Source organism: Cyanistes caeruleus, chromosome 32, assembly GCF_971803275.1.
Source record: "Cyanistes caeruleus chromosome 32, bCyaCae1.hap1.1, whole genome shotgun sequence".
NCBI classification, from domain to species: Eukaryota; Metazoa; Chordata; class Aves; order Passeriformes; family Paridae; genus Cyanistes; species Cyanistes caeruleus.
In genome coordinates this window covers 1,723,680-1,743,498 of record NC_141733.1, presented here as the reverse complement: position 1 = coordinate 1,743,498, position 19,819 = coordinate 1,723,680, and the positions used below count along the sequence as shown (strand labels likewise).

The 19,819-nt window shown below is 60.7% G+C and overlaps 2 protein-coding genes across 5 annotated transcripts; both read left to right on the top strand.

Annotated features, from left to right (window-relative positions):
* Positions 1–47: 47 nt before the first annotated feature.
* PRIM1 (DNA primase subunit 1) lies at positions 48–8,241 on the top strand. Its single transcript, XM_086870325.1, has 12 exons — positions 48–177; positions 1,279–1,436; positions 1,512–1,618; positions 1,698–1,771; positions 1,914–2,050; positions 3,692–3,750; positions 3,820–3,930; positions 5,131–5,363; positions 6,358–6,427; positions 6,504–6,589; positions 7,642–7,740; positions 8,046–8,241. The coding sequence occupies exons 1-12, from the start codon at positions 75–77 to the stop codon at positions 8,063–8,065; spliced, it is 1,257 nt and encodes a 418-aa protein (XP_086726451.1). The 5' UTR covers positions 48–74; the 3' UTR covers positions 8,066–8,241.
* Positions 8,242–8,904: 663 nt separating this feature from the next.
* Positions 8,905–18,694, top strand: NACA (nascent polypeptide associated complex subunit alpha). 4 transcript variants are annotated; one of them, XM_086870209.1, is made up of 11 exons: positions 8,962–9,015; positions 9,382–9,453; positions 12,575–14,019; positions 14,105–15,327; positions 15,388–16,120; positions 17,223–17,308; positions 17,405–17,482; positions 17,734–17,880; positions 18,017–18,145; positions 18,356–18,478; positions 18,566–18,694. In XM_086870209.1, exons 4-11 carry the CDS (start codon positions 14,137–14,139, stop codon positions 18,578–18,580), a joined length of 2,502 nt encoding a protein of 833 aa, XP_086726335.1. In that variant the 5' UTR covers positions 8,962–9,015; positions 9,382–9,453; positions 12,575–14,019; positions 14,105–14,136; the 3' UTR covers positions 18,581–18,694. The 4 variants fall into 4 exon arrangements, with proteins under 4 accessions (XP_086726336.1, XP_086726333.1, XP_086726334.1 ...); XM_086870208.1 differs by having other exon boundaries at positions 8,955–9,015; positions 12,575–14,064; positions 14,150–16,120; XM_086870207.1 differs by having other exon boundaries at positions 8,950–9,015; positions 12,575–16,120.
* Positions 18,695–19,819: the final 1,125 nt, after the last annotated feature.

Here is a 19,819-nt window from a genome sequence, read left to right as displayed (position 1 = left end):
TCTCCCGACGGCCCCCGGGCCGCCTCCGCCGCCTCCCGCCGCTTCCCGCCGCCTCCCGCCGCTCCGCTCCCGCCATGGCGCGGTTCGAGCCGGCGGCGCTGCCCGAGCTGCTCCCGGTCTTCTACCGGCGGCTCTTCCCGCACGGCCCCTACGGCCGCTGGCTCAGCTACGGCGGCGGTGAGCGGGGAAGCGGTACCGGGCGGGGAAGCGGTACCGGGCGGGGAAGCGGTACCGGGCGGGGAAGCGGTACCGGGCGGGGGCATCGATACGGGCCGGGGGTGTAGCCGGGGACCGTGATATCGGATGGGGGCATCGATACCGAACTGGGGCACCGATACCGGGCCCGGGGTGTAGCCGGGGACACCATCGGGGACAACGATACCGGGCCGGGAGAACCGTCCGGGTCACGATACTGGAGGAGAGGCACCGATAGTGGCTGGGGGAGCCGTCGGGGGCGGCGGTACCGGGCGGGGGGTATCGATACCGGGCGGGGGGCATCGGTACCGGGCGGGAGGTATCGATACCGGGCGGGGGGTATCGGTACCGGGCGGGGGGCATCGATACCGGACGGGGGGCATCGGTACCGGGCGGGGGGTATCGATACCGGGCGGGGGTGGCGATACCGGACGGGGGGCATCGGTACCGGGCGGGGGGTATCGGTACCGGGCGGGGGGCATTGATACCGGGCGGGGGGCATCGATACCGGGCGGGGGGTATCGATACCGGGCGGGGGGCATTGATACCGGGCGGGGGTGGCGATACCGGGCGGGGGGTATCGATACCGGGCGGGGGGTATCGATACCGGGCGGGGGGTATCGGTACCGGGCGGGGGGTATCGGTACCGGGCGGGGGGTATCGATACCGGGCGGGGGGCATCGATACCGGGCGGGGGGCATCGATACCGGGCGGGGGTGGCGATACCGGGCGGGGGGTATCGATACCGGGCGGGGGGTATCGGTACCGGGCGGGGGGTATCGATACCGGGCGGGGGGCATCGATACCGGGCGGGGGGTATCGATACCGGGCGGGGGTGGCGATACCGGGCGGGGGGTATCGATACCGGGCGGGGGGTATCGATACCGGGCGGGGGTGGCGATACCGGGCGGGAACACCGCGATCCCGTGTCCCGTCGCACGCTGGGGTACCGGGGCCGGCGGTGGGTGGATGCTCTGACCGGGACACCGGGAGGAGCAGGGAAGCGGAGCCTGGGGGTGACTGTAATGGGGGGATTAGGGGGGATTAGGCATTGATCCCCCCGCATTCCCCGACTCCCTGCAGTGGTGAAGAACTACTTCCAGCTGCGGGAATTCTCCTTCACGCTGCGGGATGATGTGTACCTGCGGTTCCAGTCCTTCGGCAGCCCCCAGGAGCTGGAGCGGGAGCTGCAGAAGATCAACCCCTACAAGATCGACATCGGGGCCGTCTATTCCCACCGGGTGAGTCCCGACCACCGTGACCGGGGGTCCGCAGGGGTCCCTGGCCACACTGAGCCCGTCCCATCCCTCGTGCAGCCCAACCAGCACAACACGGTGCACCTGGGAGCCTTCCAGCCGCAGGAGAAGGAGCTGGTCTTTGACATCGACATGACGGATTACGATGACGTCCGGACGTGCTGCAGGTTCCCGGGGGGGCTCTGGGCTGGGAGGGAGGTTTGGGGATGTGGGGTGTCCACCTGACCCCCCTCACTCTGCCCCCAGCTCGGCCGATATCTGCTCCAAGTGCTGGACGCTGATGACCATCGCCGTCCGCATCATTGACCGCGCGCTCGTGGGTGAGACGAGACACGCTCGGCCCCACGGCGATGCCCAGACCCCGGACAGGCAGATTTGTGGCACTGTCAGCTTTGGGTGGTGGCCACAGCCTGTCCCCATATGGCCCCTGTGCCCCCCAAAACCCATCTGTGCCCCCCGCAGAGGACCTGGGCGTGCGGCACCGCCTGTGGGTGTACTCGGGCCGGAGGGGTGTGCACTGCTGGGTGTGCGACGATGCGGTGAGGAAATGGTCCCCGGCACTGCGGGCGGCTGCTGTGGAGTACCTGAGCCTGGTGAAGGTGGGTGCAAGGTGGGCCAGGAGCCCCCTGCCCACCCCTGACCCTGTGGAAAAGTGGGTTTACGGAGCTTTGGGCACTCCTGAGCCTGGAGGAGGTGGGTTTAGGGGGCCAAGCACACCCTCACCCTGATAAAAGTGATTTTGTGGGGGTCTGGGCACCCTGTGGCACTGCTGAGGGTGGGATTATGGTGGTCTGGGCACTCCTGACCCTGGAGTACGTGGGTTTAGGGGGCTTTGGGCACCCCCCACACCCTGATAAAGGTGGGTTTATGGGAATTTGGGCACTCCTGACCCTGGAGTAGGTGGGTTTGTGGGGGTCTGGGCACCTCCTGACCCTGGAGGAGGTGGGTTTAGGGGGCCAAGCACACCCTCACCCTGATAAAAGTGATTTTGTGGGGGTCTGGGCACCCTGTGGCACTGCTGAGGGTGGGATTATGGTGGTCTGGGCACTCCTGACCCTGGAGTAGGTGGATTTAGGGGGGTCTGGGCACTCCCTCACCCTGGTGAGGGTGGATTTGTGGGTCTTTGGGCACTCCTGACCCTGATGAGAGTGGGTTTGTAGAGGTCTGGGCACTCCCTGCCCCTGGAGTAGGTGGGTTTAAGGGGCTTTGGGCACCCCCTGCCCCTGATAAAAGTGGTTTTGTGGGGGTCTGAGCACTCCTGACCCTGGAGTAGATAGGTTTAAGGGGCTTTGGGCACTCTTCACCCTGGAGTAGGTGGTTTTGTGGGGTCTGGGCACTCTATGACACTGCTGAGGGTGGGTTTATGGGGCTTTGGGCACCCCCAGCACCTTGATAAAGGTGGGTTTATGGGACTTTGGGCACTCTTCACCCTGGAGTAGGTGGGTTTTTGGGGGTCTGGGCACTCCTAACCCTGGAGTAGGTGGGTTTTTGGGGGTCTGGGCACTCCTAACCCTGGAGTAGGTGGGTTTTGGGGGGTCTGGGCACTCTTCACCCTGGAGTAGGTGGGTTTTGGGGGGTCTGGGCTCTCCTAACCCTGGAGTAGGTGGGTTTTGGGGGGTCTGGGCACTCCTGACCCTGGAGTAGGTGGGTTTTTGGGGGTCTGGGCACTCTTCACCCTGGAGTAGGTGGGTTTTTGGGGGTCTGGGCACTCCTAACCCTGGAGTAGGTGGGTTTTTGGGGGTCTGGGCACTCCTGACCCTGGAGTAGGTGGGTTTTGGGGGGTCTGGGCACTCCTAACCCTGGAGTAGGTGGGTTTTGGGGGGTCTGGGCACTCCTGACCCTGGAGTAGGTGGGTTTTGGGGGGTCTGGGCACTCCTAACCCTGGAGTAGGTGGGTTTTGGGGGGTCTGGGCACTCCTAACCCTGGAGTAGGTGGGTTTTGGGGGGTCTGGGCACTCTTCACCCTGGAGTAGGTGGGTTTTTGGGGGTCTGGGTACTCCTGACCCTGGAGTAGGTGGGTTTTTGGGGGTCTGGGCACCCCTGACCCTGGAGTAGGTGGGTTTTTGGGGGTCTGAGCACTCTTCACCCTGGAGTAGGTGGGTTTTTGGGGGTCTGGGCACTCTTCACCCTGGAGTAGGTGGGTTTTTGGGGGGTCTGGGCACTCCTAACCCTGAAGTAGGTGTGTTTAGAGCACCAAGCACCCCTCCCCACCCCCCCAGACTGACCACCACTATCCCCCAGGGCGGTGCAGACACCGTGAAGAAGGTGAACCTCTCCCACCCCATCCACCCCTTCATCAGGTGGGTGAGGACCCTTGTGCCCATCCCGGTGGGCACCGGCGGGCGCTGAGCCCACCCTGCTCCCCGCAGGCGCTCGGTTGGCGTGGTGGAGAAATACTTCGAGGAGTACGCGCTGCTGGGGCAGGACATCCTGGGCAGCCCCGAGAAATGGGACAAGGTGCTGGCACTCATCCCGGAGGATATCCTTCCTTCCCGGAGCTGGGGAGGGAGGGAGGGCACACAAGGGGTTAAAATGGGGTGAAAATATTCACCCCGTTATTAATTATCATTAATTAATTATTATTAATTATCATTATTATTATTCACCAATGGTGTTAAAACATGGGGTTAAAACATGGGGTTAAAATGGGGTTAAACATGGGGTTAAAATTAAAACATGGGGTTAAAATGGGGTTAAAACATGGGGTTAAATGGGGTTAAAACATAAAGTAAAACATGGGGTTAAAATGGGGTTAAACATGGGGTTAACACGGGGTTAAAACATGGGGTTAAATGGGGTTGAAACATGAAGTAAAACATGGGGTTAAATGGGGTTAAAACAAAGTAAAATATGGGGTTAAAACATAAAGTAAAACATGGGGTTAAAATGGGGTTAAAATTAAAACATGGGGTTAAAATGGGGTTAAAACATGGGGTTAAAATTAAAATATGGAATTAAAAATAAAACATGGGGTTAAAACATGGAGTTAAAATTAAAATACGGGGTTAAAATGGGCTTAAAACATGGGGTTAAAACTGGGTTAAAATGGGGTTAAAATTAAAACATGGGGTTAAAACATGGGGTTAAATGGGATTAAAACACAGGGTTAAAATGGGGTTAAAATTAAAACATGGGGTTAAAATTAAAACATGGAATTAAAAATAAAGCATGGGATTAAAACATGGGGTTAAAATTAAAATACAGGGTTAAAATGGGGTTAAAACGTGGGGTTAAAATTAAAACATGGGGTTAAAATGGGATTAAAACATGGGGTCAGTGGGGTCCTGAGGTGTAAATGAGGTCCTGGACAAGTAAAGAGGCTTGTCAGCATAAATGGGGTCCTGGAAAGGGTCAATGGGGTCCTGGAAGGGTAAATGGGATCCTGGAAGGGTAAATGGGATCTTGGAAGAGTAAATGGGATCCTGGAAGGGTAAATGGGATCTTGGAAGGGTAAATGGGATCTTGGAAGGGTAAATGGGATCCTGGAAGGGTAAATGGGATCTTGGAAGAGTAAATGGGATCCTGGAAGGGTAAATGGGATCCTGGAAGGGTAAATGGGATCCTGGAAGGGTAAATGGGGTCTTGGAAGAGTAAATGGGATCCTGGAAAGGCTAAATGAGGTCCTGGAACAATAAAACACGGGGAAGAGTCCGGGATGAGCCTTGACCCTCCCCAGCACAGCACCGGGAGCCGCTGCAGGCCGAGTTCCCCAAGAAGAAGGACTCTGTGCAGCGCTGGGAGCTGCTGCGGGCCCGGCTGGAGCGGCTGCGGGGCGGCCGGGCCGCGGCCCTGGGGCCCAGCTACGCCGACTGGGAGGTGATGCTGCAATTCTGCTTCCCCCGCCTCGACATCAACGTCAGCAAAGGCCTCGGCCACCTCCTCAAGAGCCCCTTCAGCGTCCACCCCAAAACAGGTGAGTGTGGGGTGGGTGCCTGGAGAGGCTCCTGGAATAAAGTAGGGATTTGTTAAAAAGGGCCGTCAAAGGACGCACCTTGGGCAGTGCAAGAGTGAGCCCGGAGTTTTCACACTTTGATAAGTTTCGGTGCGTTTCCAAATTCAAAATTGCATTTGCGTGTTGGGGTGAATTGTGTGATTGCAGCTTTAGGTTTTGGAGTCCCATCCTCACAGTTTGCTCTCCTCAATTCCACTTTTTGGGGCTGAAACTGCAGCGGTGCCCTTGGCTCTGGGGCTGGAAAAGGATTGGTGTGTCTGAGCTGTGAGGGGAATTCACTGACACTCTGTGGGAAGTGTCAGCACCAATGCAGGCAGAATCTGGAAAATGTGAAAGCCAAAACTGAGGGCAAAATCTGGGAAATATAAAAGCCAAAACAGGGCAGAATCTGGAAAATGAAAGGCAAAACTGAGGGCAAAATCTGGAAAATATAAAAGCCAAAACTGAGGGCAGAATCTGGAAAATATAAAAGTCAAAATGGCAAAATCTGGAAAATGTGAAAGGCAAAACTGAGGGCAGAATCTGGAAAATATGAAAGCCAAAACAGGGCAGAATCTGGAAAATATAAAAGCCAAAACAGGGCAGAATCTGGAAAATGAAAGCCAAAACTGAGGGCAGAATCTGGAAAATATAAAAGTCAAAACAGCAAAATCTGGAAAATATGAAAGCAAAAACTGAGGGCAAAATCCAGAAAATATTAAAGCCAGAAGTGAGGGCAGAATCTGGAAAATATGAAAGCCAAAACTGAGGACAGAATCTGGAAAATGTGAAAGGCAGAACTGAGGGCAGAATCTGGAAAATATGAAAGCCAAAACTGAGGACAGAATCTGGAAAATGTGAAAGGCAGAACTGAGGGCAAAATCTGGAAAATATGAAAGCCAAAACTGAGGGCAGAATCTGAAAAATGTGAAAGGCAAAAGGGCCCAGGCTGGGCAGTGACCCCGCTCTGTCGCAGGCCGCATTTCGGTGCCGCTGGACCTGCAGAGTCTGGACCAGTTTGACCCGTTTGCCGTCCCCACCATCACGTACGTGAGCTGGCAGCACTGGGGGGGGGTCCTGGTGGTGCCAGAGCCCCCCCAGCTCATCCCGTTTGTCCGGCAGATCCCTGTGCCAGGAGCTGGACACGGCCGGCAGCGACGGGGAGCAGGAGGAGGTCGGGGAGACGGAGCCGAAACGCCGAGCAAGGGGTGAGAGGGGCAGGGGTTTGGGGTCAGGGATGGGGTTTGGGGTAAAGGGATGGGGTTTGGGGTCAGGGATGGGGTTTGGGGTAAAGGGATGGGGTTTGGGGGTCCGGGATGGGGTTTGGGGTCAGGAATGGGGTTTGGGGTAAAGGGATGGGGTTTGGGGTCAGGGATGGGGTTTGGGGTAAAGGGATGGGGTTTGGGGTAAAGGGATGGGGTTTGGGGTCAGGGATGGGGTTTGGGGTCAGGGATGGGGTTTGGGGTAAAGGGATGGGGTTTGGGGTCAGGGATGGGGTTTGGGGTAAAGGGATGGGGTTTGGGGGTCCGGGATGGGGTTTGGGGTCAGGAATGGGGTTTGGGGTATAGGGGTGGGGTTTGGGGTCAGGGATGGGGTTTGGGGTATAGGGGTGGGGTTTGGGGTAAAGGGATGGGGTTTGGGGTCAGGGATAGGGTTTGGGGTCAGGGATGGGGTTTGGGGGTCAGGGATAGGGTTTGGGGTCAGGGATAGGGTTTGGGGTCAGGGATGGGGTTTGGGGTCAGGGATAGGGTTTGGGGTATAGGGGTGGGGTTTGGGGTAAAGGGATGGGGTTTGGGGTCAGGGATGGGGCTTTGGGGTATAGGGGTGGGGTTTGGGGTCAGGGATGGGGTTTGGGGTATAGGGGTGGGGTTTGGGGTAAAGGGATGGGGTTTGGGGTCAGGGATAGGGTTTGGGATCAGGGATGGGGTTTGGGGTAAAGGGATGGGGTTTGGGGTCAGGAATAGGGTTTGGGGTCAGGGATGGGGTTTGGGGTAAATAGATGGGGTTTGGGGTCAGAGATGGGGTTCAGGGGATCAGGGATGGGGTTTGGGGGTCAGGGATGGGGTTTGGGGTCAGGGATGGGGTTTGGGGTCAGGGCCAGGGTTTGGGGTTCAAGGCTGTGGTTTTGGGGTTTAGGGTTTGGGTTTGGGGGGTTAGGATCAGGGTTTGGGGTGTCAGGGTTGGGGTCTTGAGCTCAGGGTTGGAGTTTTGGGGTCCCCAGCACCCACTCCTGCTCCTGCCCACTCCCCAAATCCTCCAGACTATAGGAAGACAAGCCTGGCCCCTTACGTGAGGGTCTTCGAGCAGTTCGTGGAGGGGATGGAAAGCGCCCGGCGGGGAGAGCGGATCCGTCGGAGCGGTGGGTGTCCCCAGAACGGACCCCAAGTGGGGCCTTCTGGCTCTGATAACGGATTTAGGGGTCCCCTGTTGGATTTGGGGGTCTCCCATTGGATTTGGGGTCTGTCCTTTTGGATTTGGGGGTCTTTCATTGAATTTTGGGTTGGATTTGGGAGTCTCCCATTGCATTTGGGGTCTGTCCCACTGCATCTGGGACCACGAGGGTTGGTGACAGAGAGGGGACACAAGGAGGGAGCTGAGTGATGGCTGTTGCTGTGACAGCTTTCCTTTGTCTGGAAAAAAACTTCCCATTTCTCCTCTTTTCAGATCTGCAAGGAGATTTCTGAGGCCTTGACGCTGAGGGATCCACTGCCAGTGTCACGTCTTGTCATTGTCACCTCTGCTGGCCATGGGGATCCCGGTGCCTCGGAGCAGCCAAACCTCACGGCCTCCCTGCCCCTTCCCCAGTTTTTGTACTTTTTGTACTGTTTTCTACGCAAATACCATTAAATGTTTCTGGTCACCCGTGTGCTGTGACCGGGATGGGCTGAGGGGGGTGAGGGTCCCCTCCCTGTGGGGAGGAGCTGGGGAAAGGGGTCCTTGCTCTGTGGTGTGGGGTCACTGCCCTGGACACTGTCATGACCCACTAACCCTGCCTGGGCCCCCTAACCCTGCTTGGACCCCTGCCCTGACCCCCTGATCCTGCCTGGACACCCTGCCCTGACCCCCTAACCCTGCCTGGACACCCTGCCCTGACCCCCTGACCCTGCCTGGACCCCCTGCCCTGACCCCCTGACCCTGCCTGGACACCCTGCCCTGACCCCCTGACCCTGCCTGGACCCCCTGCCCTGATCCCCTGACCCTGCCTGGACACCCTGCCCTGACCCCCTAACCCTGCCTGGACACCCTGCCCTGACCCCCTGACCCTGCCTGGACCCCTGTCCTGACCCTGCCCTGACCCCTGCCTTCAGAGCCCCTGCCAGCCCCAGGAATCCCTGCCCCACCTGCTGAAACCGGTCCCCACATTCACAGCACCTGACCCCTCACCCGGAGGGCTCCTCGCCACGTTCTCACGGGGGTCCCACCCCACCCCGGGGGATCCCAACGCCCACCCGGGGGGCTCCCCGCACCCGCCGTGGGGCCCGAACAGAGCCCGGAACGCCGGAGCGCGGCCGTGGCGGCCGGGCCGGACCGTGTTGCCGGGGTCTCCCCCTGCCCCGGAAGTCCCGTGCTCCCGGAAGTCGCGCTGCCCTCTCGGTCTCTTTCCGCCGCCATCTTGGACCCCGCTCCCCGCACAGTGAGTCCCGCGCCACTATCCGCCGCCATCCGCCGCCATCAGCCGCTTAGGGCACCGCTCGCCGCTAGCGGGACGAGCGGGTGGCCGGAAGGACCCGGTTGAGGCCATCGATGGGGTCGTGGGCGCGCCGGGCAGGGCAGAGGGGGCGGCCCCGCGCACCGGAGGGGGGTGGGGGGGAGGAGGCGGCCTAGGCCCAGGACCGGGCTCGGGCTCTGCCGTTCGGTCGAGTTGTCTTGGTAGATTTTCCCGGGCGTGGGAGGCGCGCGGTGTCCGAGCGGGGTGGGAAGGACGAGTTAGCGGTGGTCGCCCCCGGGCTGTCCAGGAGCCCCGGCGAGCCCGGGCCTGTCGGTTTGTCCATTCCCGTAGAAATGCCCGGCGAAGCCACAGAAACCGTCCCGGCCACGGAGCAGGAGCTGCCGCAGCCGCAGGCGGAGACAGGTGAGGCCGGGGGGTGCTCCTGGGCGGTTTTGGGGGTGATTCCCGGGATCCCCCCGCCCTACGGGGTCTGCGGCAGGGAGCGGGCGGCTGCCGCGTCCCGGAGAGGGTGGGCCGGGGCTCTCCCGGTGGCGGCGGGGGTTGTGTGACCCCTGCTCGAGTCTTGTCACCTCCTCCGCGGTGGTTTTGGGGGGTCCGTGTCCTCGTGCTGTGGCCAAAACAAACCGGGCCGGTTCTGTGGTTTCCCACCCAAAACACGCGGATTATCCCGCAGGGAACGTGACCGGAGTCACGGGAGCGGGGACCCCTCGTGTCCCGGAGTCCCGGGGATGGCTCGGAGCCTGCTTTGGGTAGTCCCCGGTTACGGGGGGCAGTGGGAGGGAAGCGGCTGTGGCCAGGCCGGGCTGTTGGATTTAGGGGCCTGTCCCATTGGATTTGGGGGATTTTCCTGCTGGATTCGGCGGTTTCCCGTTGGAATTTGGATCTGCTCCATGACTGGGTGTTGTTACCCCATCTGAGGGGGCCGTTCAGGGCACGAGGGTGACCAGGGCTCTCCTGTTGGATTTGGGGTTCTCCCCAATTGAAGTTGGGGGTATTGCCGTGGATTTGGTGATTTGCCGTTGTTTTTGAGGGTCTCCTCCACTGGATTTGAGTGTCTGCCCCGTTGGATTTGGGGGTCTCTCACTGAATTTTGGGGGTCTGCCCTGTTGGATTTGGTGTTTGTCCTTTTGGATTTGGGGGTCTTCCCTGTTGGATTTGGTGTCTGTCCTTTTGGATTTGAGGGTCTTTCATTGAATTTTGGGGGTCTGTCCTTTCAGATTTGGGGTCTGTCCTTTCAGATTTGGGGTCTGTCCTTTTGGATTTGAGGGTCTTTCATTGAATTTTGGGGGTCTGCCCTGTTGGATTTGGGGGTCTCCCATTGGATTTGGGGTCTGTCCTTTTGGATTTGAGGGTCTTTCATTGAATTTTGGGGGTCTTCCCCGTTGGATTTGGGGGTCTCCCATTGGATTTGGGGTCTGTCCTTTTGGATTTGAGGGTCTTTCATTGAATTTTGGGGGTCTGCCCTGTTGGATTTGGGGGTCTCCCATTGAATTTGGGCACTGTCCCATTGGGGGACCATGAGGGTTGGTGACAAGGGACACAAGGAGGAAGCTGAGTGATGGCTGTTGCTGTGACAGCTGCACCGATGATTCCCAGGGAGCTGCTGAGCTCCTTATCCCTCTCGGCGTAGCTGGAATTCCTTTTTGGGGCCTCCCCCCTCCCTGGAATGGCTCTTCTGTCCCTCTCAACTGACAACTCCCAAAGTTGTGCTGTGCTCAAGTCTCTGATGGTGTCATGGGATTCCTCAGGCAACTCCTTGGATTTTCATCTTGTTCCATGGAGGTCAGCAAGTCCCTGGAAAAACCCTGGAGATGGGACTGGTGCATCTGATCCAGAGGGGCTCTGGGCAGGCTCTGCCACCCAGGTGCTTTGAGCATCCGTTAAAAATCCCGTGGTTTTAGGGAATATTTTGTCTTGGTGTTGTTTAAGAAAGGGACCAAGGAAAGGTGGGGCTGTGGGGAGAAGCGACGAGCAGGAATGATTGTGTTTATCAGGAATGTGCTCAAGCAGTGCCAGTGGAGCTGGCGAAGGAACAGGGAGAGCAGGCAGGGATAAAGGATTGTTCTGGAGAGGGTGGCTCTGCACAGCCTGTTCTGTGACGGGCCCAGCACAGCCCTTGGCAGGACTTGTTGCTCCTTTTGGAGGCACCAGGACATTCCCTGGGGCAGGAAGTGTCCTGGCACCCGCTGGCACTGATGTCCAGCTCCAGGCCTCCCACAGTCCCGTGGTTTGGGGTAAAACAGGGCAGTAGAAGCATCTTCAGGACCCCATTCCTGGAGCAGGGATGTCATTCCCTGGTTTCCATGCACGTGTCACGCTGGGTGGCAGGACACAACTGTGACCCTGATCCCACAGCACGTGGCAGGGACAGGATCCATGGAATGGGGCTGGCTTTGAGCTCCCGGTGCTGTGCCAGGACGCGCTGCTGAAGGGCGGCACCGTGGCTGGGCCGGCTCTGCTCTCCCAGCCGGCAGCACCGGTTGGACCAGCACTGCCCTCCCCAGCTCTTGTGGGCTCTTCCCTCGGTGGTGCCCTTGGATCTCCAGTGGGTGCTGGGAATTTCGTTGGGAATGTCAGGGCTCTCTCCAGGCTCTCAGCTCTGGCTCAGGAGCTGGGAGCTCAGCCCTCTCATGGCCTCTTCTCTAAAGATTGCTGGCTGGCATTGGGAATTTCGTTAGGAATGTCAGGGCTCTCTCCAGGCTCTCAGCTCTGGCTCAGGAGCTGGAAGCTCAGCCCTGTCATGGCCTGTTGCCTGAGCGGTGCCCTTGGATCACCAGCTGGCGTTGGGAATGGCCAGGCTCTCTCCAGGCTCTCTTGGACCTGGCTAGGGAGCTGGAAATCGGCAGGACTTGCCTTAATAAACTGTTGTTCTCCCTGTTCAGCTCCAGCTGCCCCCGTTCCTGCTCCCACCCCTGCTCCAGGTACTCGGGACCCTCCTGTAACCCCTCGTGTGCCGCATTAACCAGCGTGTGCCATTATGGGGGTTGCAGTTCCATTAACCCTAACAGCTTCCAAGGAACTGGGGGGCCTGGCCCCACCACCCCCAGGTTGTTGTGCCCTCAGGGCACCTGCCCATGTCACCCATGGCTTGAGGGAGGGGGCTCCCAGGGCACTCCAGGAGTAATTCCACGGATTATATTTGACTTTCCTTTCCTCTAACCAGGTGGGTCTTTGTTCCCCCACGCTCCCAGCAGCTCTGGGGCTCCACAGAGGTTGTGACAGCCCCTTTGGTAGGGCAGAGCCAGTGCCAGAGCTGGATCTTTGCATCCCTGGCCTGCTGGAGCTTCCTGGTGGTTCAGGGTGTGCCTCCTGCCATTCCAAGGCTCTTGGGAAAATCGGTGCTGTGTTCTAGAAGGGGATGAACATCCTGCTCCGTGCTGACCGTGGCAGGCCAGGCAGTGCCTGCTGGGCCAGAAGCCAGGCACAGAGGCCAGAGGAAGGCCAGGGCTGGCCACCTGCCCCCTCCCTGTCTTTCCTTTTCTCCCTCCCTCCTCTCATGGCTCACTCTGTTTCTTTCCTTCAGCTGTTCTTCATGCTGCTCATTCCCCACCTCTGACTCCATCTCCATCCACCCAGGCTCTCCCAGCGCAGCCTCCCAGCGCTGCCACGGCTCTGCCGGGCCCCCCTGGCCCCGTGTCCCCCCCTGTGGTCCCGGCTGCAGCCATCCCTGTGTTCTCCGTGCCTCCCCAGCCCCCTGCCCCGGCCCTGCTAGGCCCAGTCACCACTGCCCCTCCTGCAGCTCCACAGGCCCCTGTGGGTTTTGCAGCCCCAGGATCTCCAGGGCCTGCCCCGGTTAGCCCGGCTTCTCCAGGATTCCCAGCTCCAGTGTCACCTGGCCTGGCTGCTGCTTCTGCTGCAGTGACAGTGGCCCCTCTTGCCCCTGCAGTGAGCCCCAGTTCTCTCCCAGCTGCTCTCGCCTCTCCCATGAAAACTGTTCCTGCTGCTGCCTCTGTGGGAGCTGCACCTCTGGCCTCACTCCCTGCCTCTGGAGCAGCCCCAACGCCTTTCCCAGCCTCTGGAGCAGCCCCAGCTCCTCTCCTGCCTCCCCCATCCCGTCCCCTTCTGGCATCTCCCCCACCAGTGTCTCCCACTTTGCTGCCTGCTCCCACTGTGGCAGTGTGTCCTCAGAGTCCGGGATCACTTCCCACAGTCCCGGTGTCTCCTGGAATTCCTGCTTCCACCCCGCTGGCTTCTGTTCCAGCCTCTCCCCGAGCTCCAGCTCCAGCCCTGGTTGGTGCCATCTCTCCCCCTGTCTTCCTGGCTGCTCCCAAAGCTCCCTTGTCACCCCCTATCCCTCTGCTGCCAGCTGGGGTGTCCCCTGGGCATCCTGCTGCTGCCCCACCAGGCCCAGCCCCTGGTGCCCCAGTCTCACCACTGGTCCCAGTTGCTCCTTCTGTTGCCAGGGCCTGTCCCGTGGGCCCTGCCCCGGTGGTCCCATCTGTGGGACACCCAGTCCCTCCCTCGGTAGCCAGGACCCCTCCTGGGAGCCCGGCCCCTCGGGCTGCACCTGTGGCTGCAGCAGCTCCGGTGGTTCCTGCCCTGTCCACACCTGCACTGGGAGCTGCCAGCTCTGTCCCAGGGCCTCTCGCGAGCCCCGTGTTCCCAGCAGCAGCTCCTGTGTCTGCTGTCCCCTCTGCCAGCTGTCCCCCTGTCACACTGGCCATCCCTCCTGTGGCCAAACCAGCTCCTGGGAGCCTGGTCACTGCCCCAGCTGCCCCCTCTGTCCCTGTCACACTGGCCATGGCAGCTCCAGCCACCCCTCCTGTGGCCAAACCAGCTCCTGGGAGCCTGGTCACTGCCCCAGCTGCCCCCTCTGTCCCTGTCACACCGGCCATGGCAGCTCCAGCCACCCCTCCTGTGGCCAAACCAGCTCCTGGGAGCCCAGTCACTGCCCCCTCTCCTCCTGTCACACCAGCCATGGCACCTCCAGCCATGCCTCCTGTGGCCAAACCAGCTCCTGGGAGCCCGGTCACTGCCCCAGCTGCCCCCGTCACACCGGCCATGGCACCTCCAGCCATGCCTCCTGTGGCCAAACCAGCTCCTGGGAGCCCAGTCACTGCCCCAGCTGCCCCCGTCACACCGGCCATGGCAGCTCCAGCCACACCTCCTGTGGCCAAACCAGCTCCTGGGAGCCCAGTCACTGCCCCCTCTCCTCCTGTCACACCGGCCATGGTACCTCCAGCCACCCCTCCTGTGGCCAAACCAGCTCCTGGGAGCCTGGTCACTGCCCCAGCTGCCCCCTCTGTCCCTGTCACACCGGCCATGGCAGCTCCACCGTCTCCAGCTGCCCCTCCCTCAGCCAAAGATGCTCCCAAGGGCTCTGTTGCTGCCACTCCAATTCTCCCCACCGCAGCTCCAGCCACCCCACCTGCAGCCAAAACTGCGCCCAAGAGCCCTGTTGCTGCTCCCTTGTCCCCTGCCACCGCAACTCCTGCAGCTCCAGCTGTGCCACCAGCAGCCAAAACACCCCCTAAGAGCCCTGTCAAAGCCACCCCAACTCCATCTACCCCTGCTGAGGACAAGGCACCCCCTAAGAGCCCTGTCAAAGCCACCCCAACTCCAGCCACCCCCACTGAGGCCAAAACACCCCCTAAGAGCCCTGTCAAAGCCACCCTAACTCCAGCCACCCCCACTGAGGACAAGGCACCCCCTAAGAGCCCTGTCAAAGCTTCCACAGGTGCAGCCACCCCCACTGAGGACAAGGCACCCCCAAAAAGCCCTGTCAAAGCCACCCCAACTTCAGCCACCCCCACTGAGGCCAAAGCACCCCCAAAGAGCCCTGTCAAAACCAGCCCAACTCCAGCTTCTCCTGGAGCAGCCAAAAAGTCTCCCAAGGGCAGCCCCATCACTGCCCCATCTGCTCCTGTGGCTCCAGCACCTTCAGCTGCCCCTGCTGAGGCCAAAGCACCCCAAAAAAGCCCTGTCAAAGCTGCCCCTGCTGAGGCCAAAGCACCCCCAGAAAGCCCCATTACAGCCACCCCACCTCCAGCAGCCAAAACACCCCCAAAGAGCCCTGGCAAAGCCACCCCAACCCCTGCAGCTGAGGCCAAAGCACCCCCAAAGAGCCCTGTCAAAGCCACCCCAGCTCCAGCAGCCCCTGCAGAGGCCAAAACACCTCCGGTTCCTACCCAAGTGCCTTCCAAGAGCCCTGTTACAGCCACCCCATCTCCTAGTGCCCCCCCAGCAGCCAAAACACCCCCAAAAAGCCCTGTCAAAGGCACCCCAGCTGCCCCTTCTGCAGCCAAAGGACCCTCAAAAAGTCCTGCTGAGGCCAAGGCACCCCCAAAGAGCCCTGTCAAAGCTGCCCCATCTCCAGCCACCCCCACTGAGGACAAGGCACCCCCAAAGAGCCCTGTCAAAGGCACCCCAGCTCCAGCCACCTCCACTGAGGCCAAAGCACCCCCAAAGAGCCCTGTCAAAGCCACCCCAGCTCCAGCCACCCCTACTGAGGCCAAAGCACCCCCAAAGAGCCCTGTCAAAGCCACCCCAGCTCCAGCCACCCCTACTGAGGCCAAAGCACCCCCAAAGAGCCCTGTCAAAGCCACCCCAGCTCCAGCCACCCATGCTGAGGACAAAGCACCCCCAAAGAGCCCTGTCAAAGCCACCCCAGCTCCAGCCACCCCTGCTGAGGACAAAGCACCCCCAAAGAGCCCTGTCAAAGCTACTCCCCCTCCAGGCACCCCCACTGCAGCCAAAGGACCCTCAAAAAGCCCTGCTGAGGCCAAGGCACCTCCAAAGAGCCCTGTCAAGGCCACTGCAGCTCCAGCCACAGCTCCGGCCACAGCTGTTTCTGGTGTCCCTCCAAAGCCCCCAACCCCAGCAAAAGCAGACACCGGCCGTCCCGGCTCTGCCCCTGCCAAGAAGCAGCAGCCCCCCACCAATAACAAGGTGGCCAAGCCGGCCACTTACCCACCCCAGCCCAAAGCTCCCTCGAAGGCCCCGCTCAGCGCTGACGATGAGGACCTGCCGCCTCTGCTCCCCCCCGAGCCGCCCGTGCTGCTGGAGCTCTCTCCACCCGCGGGGGTCCCGGCCCCCCTGGCGCCACAGCCCATCCTCAAGAATGACAAGGGTATTTGCGGCCGCGGTTTGCCGTGTGCATGGAGTGTCACTGGCTGCCCACGGGATACTAACCCCGCCCGGGGCCCCGGCGTGCGGGGATAGACCGAGCCGAGCAGCCGGTGAGCCGGGGCGCAGGGAGGGACGGGGCTCGGCACGGTCCCGGCGGTCACTAACGCGTGTCCTCGGGCACGGAGCACGGTGTGGTTTGTTTGTGGCATGGGCACTGCGAGCTGAGCTGGCTTCACACGGAGGAGCTGCCACGTGCCTGTCCCTGCTGTGTGTGGTGTCCCCGTGTCACAAGGGGGGACGTGGGCAGTGCTGGTGACAAACTGGGCTGTCCCCGCGCTCTGCCTGAAGTGTTGGGAACCCCAGGAACACCCTGACACCTGCGGAGAGCTTTGTCAGGGCTCCTGTGTGCCGTGGGCATGGAGGCCCTTCCCAGAGCAGGAAGAGGGACTGAATCCAGGTAATGGCTGCACGGGAGCATCACAGTCACCTCCAGGTGACCTCCGGCCTCCAAGGTTGGGGACACCTGGCTCTCCTTCCATAACTGGTGTGGTTGGTGCCGTGGGTCACAAGTGGTGGTGACGCTACAGCTGGTGGCCCTCTGGGCACCCAGAGGTGCTGTTCCCTGAGGGGGGTTCAGGGTTATCCCAGATCATCCCTGTAGTGAAGCCATGGTTGTGCAGCGGCCCTGGGGGCTTGGTGAGTGGGGTCTCCATGCTGTGTGTTTGAGGGGAGTCAAGATGGGCCCTGACACACCGGGCTTCTGCCACCTCAGCACCCTGGGAGTGACACCCACCTCCTCCTCGAGCTGGTGCCACAGGTGCCACAGGCTGGAGCTGGCTCAGGATTCATTCTGGAGCCTCCGGGCACTTGTGGGACTCTGGCACCTGGCTCCCACCACAGTGAGAGGCTGAGGACCCACTCCTGCCACCCTGCTGATGTCACTTGGGGTGCAGTGAGAGCTCCTGATGGCATTCAGAGTGCAGGGAATGCTCCATCCACCACCTAACTGGGTTGACCGGTGGCTGCACTGGGAGCCAGCAACAAAGGCTGTGTCCCCTTGATCTACCGGAGGTGGGAAGAGTGAGGGGTGTGTGTCTCTGCAGGGTCTGGCACAGAGTCCGACAGCGATGAATCCGTACCAGAGCTCGAAGAGCAGGACTCCACACAGGCCACGACACAGCAGGCACAGGTAGGGCAGGTGGCACACGCCATCCGTGGTGGATCAGAGTCCCTGAAGTGTCACTCCAGGATTGTCACGGATCCCTCTGCTTTTCCTTCCCTGCAGCTCGCGGCAGCAGCCGAAATAGATGAAGAACCCGTCAGCAAAGCAAAACAGAGCCGGAGCGAGAAGAAAGCTCGGAAGGTGAGGCTTCTCCTGTCCCTGGTGAACAGCCCCAGGGTTCAGAGTGACGCTGGGGATCTCACCAGTCCTGGGATTGGAGTGTTCCCTCCAGCTGACAGCCCGGGAGTGCTGCTCCATGGCAGTAGATGCACATTTCCATTTGTATCCATGCAGCAAATGTTGGATCTGGGACTCTGGAGAGAGGAGTGGGCACATCTGGGCTGTTTCCAGAGCTGCTCTTCCCTCGCTGACCTTTCCCTCGTGTTTTTCAGGCAATGTCCAAGCTGGGCCTTCGCCAGGTGACAGGAGTCACCAGAGTCACCATCCGGAAATCCAAGAACATCCTCTTTGTCATCACAAAGCCAGACGTGTACAAGAGCCCGGCGTCAGACACCTACATCGTGTTTGGCGAGGCCAAGGTGAGCCCACCCTGGAGCCAGCAGGACGCCGTGCCAGGGCTCCTTCCTGTCACCTGTGCACTGTGTGGCTCCTGCCAGGGAATGTGCTGGCACTGCCCAGGACTGGCCTCATCGCTCCTTTCCTTCCCTCCTGCAGATCGAAGACCTGTCCCAGCAGGCTCAGCTGGCGGCCGCCGAAAAGTTCAAAGTGCAAGGAGAACCTGTTTCCAACATCCAGGAAAACACACAGACCCCCACCGTGCAGGAGGAGAGCGAGGAAGAGGAGGTAACGCCTTCCCCATCCTGTCTGTGGGGTTTGGGTTAATCCACGGATTCCTCTCCTTCATCCGTGTTTCTGCTGTGGGGGTAAAGGGAGAGCACAGGGTTCTACCCTGGGGGTGTTTACAGTGCATGCCTGGCCTGGCTCCCAATCCAGACAACCCCAGCCCGTGCCAGGCCTGGAACTGGCACCAATCCTGGGCTGTTTTTCCCTCAGGTTGACGAAACCGGCGTGGAGGTGAAAGACATCGAGCTGGTGATGTCGCAGGCGAACGTGTCGCGAGCAAAGGCCGTGCGAGCCCTCAAGAACAACAGTAACGACATTGTAAACGCGATAATGGTGAGTGTTGGGGGGCAGCAGCTTTGGGGGGTCCCTGGGGAAAGCTGCCGGCTCCAGGCTGGCTCCTGACTCCCGTTCTCCCCACAGGAGCTGACGATGTAGCCGCCGGAGGGAGGAGCCTTTTTTGGTGTTTCAGAGAAGAGTAAAATACAACTAAATTTAAAATTTGTACTATTTCTATCGGTTAATAAAAGTTGTGGCTTATTGTTGGTGAAACCGCTGCTCTGTGGTGCTTTGCTGCCTGCCCTTCCCTGGGAGTTGTGGCCCCAGGGTGGAGCCTTCCTCCCGGGAAGATCCCGGCGCCGATATCCCGTCCTGGAACATCACCTGCCCGTTCCCTCCTTTCCTTCCTGTCCCAGAGCCTGGCTGGACACGAGCCCGGGTCAGCTCAGGGTCACCCCTTCATCCCCTCAGGGTTCCCTTCAGGGAGGGCTCCTCACTTCCCTGCAGCAGGCAGGAATGGGGAATCCTGGATGAGGGAAAAGCTGTGGACTCCAGTAAAGTCTTTGGGACAGGTGAACTCCTCAGGTTCAACCCTGGCTGGTGGCTGGGCCCACAGGGTGGTGGGGAGCTGGGCTGTGTCCAGGTGGGGGCTGTGTGAGGGACAGCCCTTTATCCGTGATCTGGTGGGGGGATCGAGGGTGCCCTGGTTTGTGGATGACACCAGCTTGGGTGGGATATTGATCTGCTGGAAGGCAGGAAGCTCCACAGAGCCATCTGGACAGGACAGATCCCATGGAACACTCCAGGTTGGGGGAAGAGGGGCTGGAAAGCTGGGAAAGGCCCTGGGCGTGCCGGTGCCAGCGTCTGGCCACGAGCCCAGGTGTGCCCAGGATGGCACCTGGACTGTCCCAGCCATGGGGACAGGGATTGTCCCCTGTGCTGGCACTGCTGGGGCTCCTCCAGCGCTGGGTGCAGCTCTGGGCCCCCACGGCCACAGGGACATTGAGGGGCTGGAGATGGGAATGGAGCTGGGGAAGGGCTGGAGCAGCAGGAGAAGGCTCTGGAGAAGTCCTGAGGGGGCTGGGAAAGGGCTGGGCCTGGAGAAAAGGAGGCTCAGGAGGGATCTTTTCACCCCACACCTCCCTGACGGGAGAGCGGGGCCGGGCTCTGCTCCCCGGGAGCACCGGGACAAGGACAGTGGGGGGGTCCCGGGGGTCTCCTCCCCGCTCCGCACTCCCCCGGTCACCGGCCCGCACTGCGCGTGCGCGTCCAGAAGCTGCTGGAAGGGCAGCGGGCGGGGGCGCGCGCGGGGCGGGGGCGCGCGCCGGGGGGGGCCGCGCACGCGCGGTGGTGGCGGCGGGAGGAGGCGGCGCGCGCGGGGCGCGGGGATTTTGCTGC

What these genes read in the sequence shown, in the direction of transcription:
- PRIM1 (XM_086870325.1), top strand. Translation starts at nt 75, where the DNA reads ATGGCGCGGTTCGAGCCGGCGGCGCTGCCCGAGCTGCTCCCGGTCTTC. An exon ending in GACGTCCGGACGTGCTGCAG is followed by an intron (nt 1,619 to 1,697) that starts GTTCCCGGGGGG and finishes CTCTGCCCCCAG; the next exon opens with CTCGGCCGATATCTGCTCCA. An exon ending in TTTGCCGTCCCCACCATCAC is followed by an intron (nt 6,428 to 6,503) that starts GTACGTGAGCTG and finishes TTTGTCCGGCAG; the next exon opens with ATCCCTGTGCCAGGAGCTGG.
- NACA (XM_086870207.1), top strand. Translation starts at nt 9,384, where the DNA reads ATGCCCGGCGAAGCCACAGAAACCGTCCCGGCCACGGAGCAGGAGCTG. An exon ending in CATCCTCAAGAATGACAAGG is followed by an intron (nt 16,121 to 17,222) that starts GTATTTGCGGCC and finishes GTGTCTCTGCAG; the next exon opens with GGTCTGGCACAGAGTCCGAC. An exon ending in GCGAGAAGAAAGCTCGGAAG is followed by an intron (nt 17,483 to 17,733) that starts GTGAGGCTTCTC and finishes CGTGTTTTTCAG; the next exon opens with GCAATGTCCAAGCTGGGCCT.